Below are 4,799 nucleotides of genomic sequence, written 5' to 3' on the forward strand. Positions count from 1 at the left end.
GGTGTACGGTGGGTTTGGGGGCATCGAGTGGCCGCCTTCAGTGTAGTGAGGGTAGGGTCCAGGGGGGTATCCCGACGCCTGAGGAAGACACGTGGGTGTTAAATATGAAATAACAGTGGGGGTGTTTTTCGGGGGTCGTCTCGCATCATGTTTCCCAGGAGTTTTGTGACTCTCCCACCCCCAGAAAAAAAAAGTTTGGGAAACACTGGTCTAGCCCAGATGGGCCACACACACGGTACTCACGCCCTGACAGTGTGGACCAGGGTAGTGCGGGTGATGATGCTGAGAGTGTTGCTGCCCAGAGGCTCCGGTTCCCTGCTCGGCGGTGCAGCCTTGGTTGGCGTAAGGAGCCGGCGCTGCTCTCTGAGGATCGGCAACGTAGAACGGGTTGGACGGATGGAAACCACTGGTTGAATACTGAGCCTGAGTCGGGTTGTAGACCCCGTGGTCGTTGGGGTAGCCTCCAGGCATCACCTGCGGGAGAAAGGGAAGAACACGGGTAGAAATTCAGCCTATGTAGGGTTTGGCTCCAACGTCATAAACGCGGTCTCGTGGACACGCCTTAAACAGCTCAGCTTTAGGGACTTAGCCTGGTATGGGCCGCACCTGTGGGTTGTACGGTGACGGCACCTCCGATCCGCCCGGGTAGGTGTTGGTGTAGTGGCCACTAGAGTGGGACTGAGGATACCAGTAGTGCGACGGGTAGCCTGGATACTGGGAAGCATCCTGTGAACACAGAAAGACACAATTTACAGAGAATCGTAGTCAGGATCGGACGCCGGCAACAGCCGACGTCACGATCGTAATTTTATTTGGTGACAAAAAAAAATTAAAAAAATAAAAAAATTTACAAACCCGTTCCGGAGTTTTTTTTTCATAAATAGCAGAAACTTTTAACCGCATGTCAACTAAGGGTTTTAATTTACGAAACTAACATGGGTTCGCAAATATAGATTATTTATCATTTTTTAAAATTTTTGTATCAAAATTACTTTAATTTTATTTTTTAGAGACTCAACTGCAATTTGGCAATTTTTTGGAGGACAAAAAAACCTGTTACGCGATGTTTTTGTCAACACCGTAACACAATATCGTATGGAACACAAATCGATATCACGATATTTAAAAAAAAAAAAAAACCAACGGTGGGTTTTGCATTTTGCTCCCGTTTGTCTAGCGTGTTAACATAACTTAACCACGTGGTTAACGAAACAGAGTAAACAGACGTAAGCGTCCGTTCGTCCATTCGTTCATTCATTGCCTGCTCACACTGTTTCAACGCAGGTGACCGCCAGGGGGACGGGGCCGCTGGTAAATGTGTCACCTGTGTCTATTAAACACACGTTATTATCGCTGTGGTCACGTCACGATAAAACGTGACAGAACTAAAGCTTAAGGGTCAAGGTACTCATTACATAACGCTAGCTCCGTTAGCCGTTCGGCTAATACGAACACATATCCGCGGTAAAGTAAGCTTTTGTCAAAATACCAGTTTGTTAAAAAAAATTTAAATGGTTAATTTCAATATGAAAAACGTCTAAACCTGTTCTTTACGTACGTACTCACCATCGTGTTAATGCAGTTACTATTCCCCGAGTCACAAGTAGAGGGCCAGCCAGACTTCAGCTCTGACCGATGTTGGTGCATCGGCTAAGCGCGGCTCCGGACGGCTGTCCAATCACCTGCCATAGCCAAACAAACAAACGAAACAACCCTTTACCGAGACCGTCTCCGCGTGTCGTAGTCACCGGTTAGTCTGAACGGCAGTAATCCCTAAATCTCTCTCCGTTTTCTTACTTAAGTACGGCTGGCTTGCTTTCGAATCAGGAAGTGATTGAATGACGCTGGGTTTAGGAAATGCGTTCCTGTCGCTTTAAGAGATCCGTCAAAATGGCCGAGCTCTCACTCTGATTTCTTTTCAAGGCTCAACGAGTCGTTGACCACAAGGCGGGAAATAATAACAGGAGTCCTCCACTCGCTGCTGTTCATAAAGGATCTCTAATTACGTCATCAACAATGTCGGTAATGCAGTTAAAAACAATAATGCTTAAAATATGTATATTTAAATTTCAGTTATCGTTTAAAAACGTTTTATTATCATCTAAATTATAAACGTATTTTTTTAAATCATTAGTAAAAGACTTTTATTTAAAGGCCTACGGGGGCGGTTAACGGTGAACCGGAAGTTTACGCTGCCTTGACATAAGAACACTTCCGTTGCTACACTTCTCCACAGAAAAAACATCATTTTTTGAAAAACATTCATGACTTAAGAGGGCGAACATATTTTCAGACGGAATTACCAGCGAAGGAGCAGCACAAGATGAACTACGTACCGGGGACGGCGAGTTTGATAGACGACATCGACAGTAAGTAACAGCGGAGCCGGATAATAGTCATTATTGCCTTTAAAATGTGACACGAACTGATTCGATAAATACGGTTCAATCCCGCAGAGAAGCACCTGGTACTGCTCCGGGATGGAAGGACACTTATCGGCTACCTCAGGAGCATCGACCAGTTCGGTAATTCCTCCGATATTTACTTTTAAAGAAAAAAGGGGTAGCTAGGTTCACGTCGTACATGCGTTAAACTAATATTTATTTCTTCTCACCAACAGCGAACTTAGTTTTCCATCAGACAGTGGAGCGGATCCACGTGGGGAAGAAGTTCGGCGACATTCCCAGAGGAATCTTCATCGTGAGAGGAGAAAATGTCGTCCTGCTCGGAGAAATCGTGAGTTTATTTTTGATTTGAGACCGATTTTAGCCCATTTAAAGCTATTTTATTTTTTGGGAGGGTTTCATTATTTAAGTACGTTTGTTTTTGAGCACATTTACCGAATTTCATTTTAATTTAATATTAATAACAATAATAATAATACATCTGACTTACAAACAGAATTTACAGAATATCATAAAACCTAAGCAAATATTTATTAAGGTAGAAATGTCTTATATTTTCAGTAAAAAAAAAAAAAAAGCAAGTCAATTGACATTATTCGTAAATGATGACCCCCCCAAAAAAAAACTCATCTGAGGGTCGTGACCCAGTCTTTGAGAAACAATGCTCGACACTGGTGTTTTTTTCTGGGGGACCCGTATTTTAAAAGTCACAAACCTTTGCGACCCACGTCAATTAGAAGTTATTCGTAAACTCCAGGGTAACATGATTTGCGACCCAGTCTTTGGGAAACAATGCCTTACCAAAGCTGAGTCTTTTAACCGCTAGGCTACAAGATTTTTTTTGTGTGTGTTAGTGAAACTGTGAGGTCACTCACCTGACCTTTGACCTTCGTGACTTCTTTTTTTTTTTTTTTTTTTCAAAAATATTTCTGGTTTGTGATGCAGGATGTGGACAAACCCTGCGACACCGTCCTGCAGCAAGTGTCCATAGAAGAAATCCTGGAGGAGCAACGGTTGCAGCAACAAGCCAAACAGGAGACAGAGAAAGTAAAGATGCAGGTCCTAAAAGACAGAGGCCTCTCCGTCCCCAAGGCCGACAATCTGGACGAGTACTGAGAGCGCCCCCCCCTTAGCGTTTCACGAGCCCAGCTTCTTAGTTCGCGTAGGACTCGTACTATTTTTTTTTACTTTGAGACGACTGCTTTGAGCGACACTTATTAAGTGATGCATACTGTATGAATTTAATTTGAAAAATTAAAAAAAAAAAGTAAAAAAATCCAACCAGTGCTCTTAAAGTTTAGATCATGACCAGAAAACGATGGTTACGTTGGCGTTAAAAAAATTTTTTTTTCAATTTTTAAAATTTTTTTAATTTGGTTATTTGGTGTATCCTGCCTTTTTCCTGATGAATGCTGGGATTGGCTCCAGGGTCTGAATGCGATGAATTATGACGATGATAAAAAAAACTCATACTCCATTGAAAAAATTGAAAAAATGTCTCTTGGTGTTATTTGGTCAACTACTGGTAAAATGTCAAGTCCCTTAAAATTTCTTTTTTTACATTTTGAGTCATTTTAGAGGATGATATATGTTGAAAAAATATTTTTCATGTCAATTAAACATTTAATGATGAAAAAAACATTTTTTTTAGCCAACTAGAGGAAAATTATGTTGTTTGACCTTTGACCTCACAGGTGATGGCATCTTGTCTTAGTTCGAATTAAAAAGTATTTCTAAAAAACTTGTGTACGCAGAGGTTTGCACAGGTACGCAAAAGTACACAGAGGTACGCAAATGGACACGTACACACAGGTATGCAAATGGACACATTTACACAGAAGTACACACAGGTACACAACGGGACACAGGTACAAAGGGACACACAGGTACGCAGAAGTACACACGTACACAAAGGGACACACAGGTACACAGAAGTACACACAGGTGCGCAAAAGTACACACAGGTACGCAAACGGACACGTACACACAGGTGCGTAAAAGTACACACAAGTACGCAAAGGTATACACAGGTACACAATTGTTTTGCTACATAAAAGGCGTGTAAGTGTAATGTAAAACATCTACCACCAGAGGGCAACATTACCCTAATTTCTGAGGATAAAATGTTCTCATTCAACAGAATGGACTTTTTATTGTATATATAGTAGTAGTAACTATTAGTATTAGTATTATATATAATATTAGTAAAAAAATATATACTTCATATAATTAAAATATGAAAATATATTTATATTCTCATTTTTTGATTAATTTCTTTTTTTTAATAAAAATGACATTAGCACCACCACAGGTCAACACGGTGAAGTGCAGCCTCCGGTGTAGAGCCCGGTTCCAGCTTGTGCCGCCGCCACATTAGCAGAGCTCCCGGCGGGG

At 41.5% G+C, this 4,799-nt stretch overlaps 2 protein-coding genes across 2 annotated transcripts in view; one reads left to right on the plus strand and one right to left on the minus strand.

The window, feature by feature from the left end:
- LOC103398065 (BAG family molecular chaperone regulator 4-like) overlaps positions 1 to 2,006 on the minus strand; it is a 3,749-nt gene extending 1,743 nt beyond the window's left edge. Inside the window, 4 exon segments of the mRNA XM_025053290.1 lie at positions 1 to 78; positions 244 to 474; positions 607 to 726; positions 1,567 to 2,006. The exon segment at positions 1 to 78 is cut by the window's left edge and continues 62 nt beyond it. Coding sequence (XP_024909058.1) covers positions 1 to 78; positions 244 to 474; positions 607 to 726; positions 1,567 to 1,647 — 510 coding nt within the window. The 5' untranslated portion in view covers positions 1,648 to 2,006.
- Positions 2,007 to 2,181: 175 nt separating this feature from the next.
- lsm1 (LSM1, U6 small nuclear RNA associated) lies at positions 2,182 to 3,671 on the plus strand. Its single transcript, XM_008336518.3, has 4 exons — positions 2,182 to 2,369; positions 2,457 to 2,525; positions 2,621 to 2,736; positions 3,351 to 3,671. The coding sequence occupies exons 1-4, from the start codon at positions 2,324 to 2,326 to the stop codon at positions 3,519 to 3,521; spliced, it is 402 nt and encodes a 133-aa protein (XP_008334740.1). The 5' UTR covers positions 2,182 to 2,323; the 3' UTR covers positions 3,522 to 3,671.
- Positions 3,672 to 4,799: the final 1,128 nt, after the last annotated feature.

Source organism: Cynoglossus semilaevis, chromosome Z, assembly GCF_000523025.1.
Source record: "Cynoglossus semilaevis isolate Cse_v1.0 chromosome Z, Cse_v1.0, whole genome shotgun sequence".
Taxonomy (NCBI): domain Eukaryota; kingdom Metazoa; phylum Chordata; class Actinopteri; order Pleuronectiformes; family Cynoglossidae; genus Cynoglossus; species Cynoglossus semilaevis.

Excerpts from the sequence above, each read along its gene's own strand:
- lsm1 (XM_008336518.3), top strand. The coding sequence starts at position 2,324 with ATGAACTACGTACCGGGGACGGCGAGTTTGATAGACGACATCGACA. Across the intron at positions 2,526-2,620 it reads CAGGAGCATCGACCAGTTCG|CGAACTTAGTTTTCCATCAG; the intron begins GTAATTCCTCCG and ends TCTCACCAACAG. Across the intron at positions 2,737-3,350 it reads TCGTCCTGCTCGGAGAAATC|GATGTGGACAAACCCTGCGA; the intron begins GTGAGTTTATTT and ends TTTGTGATGCAG.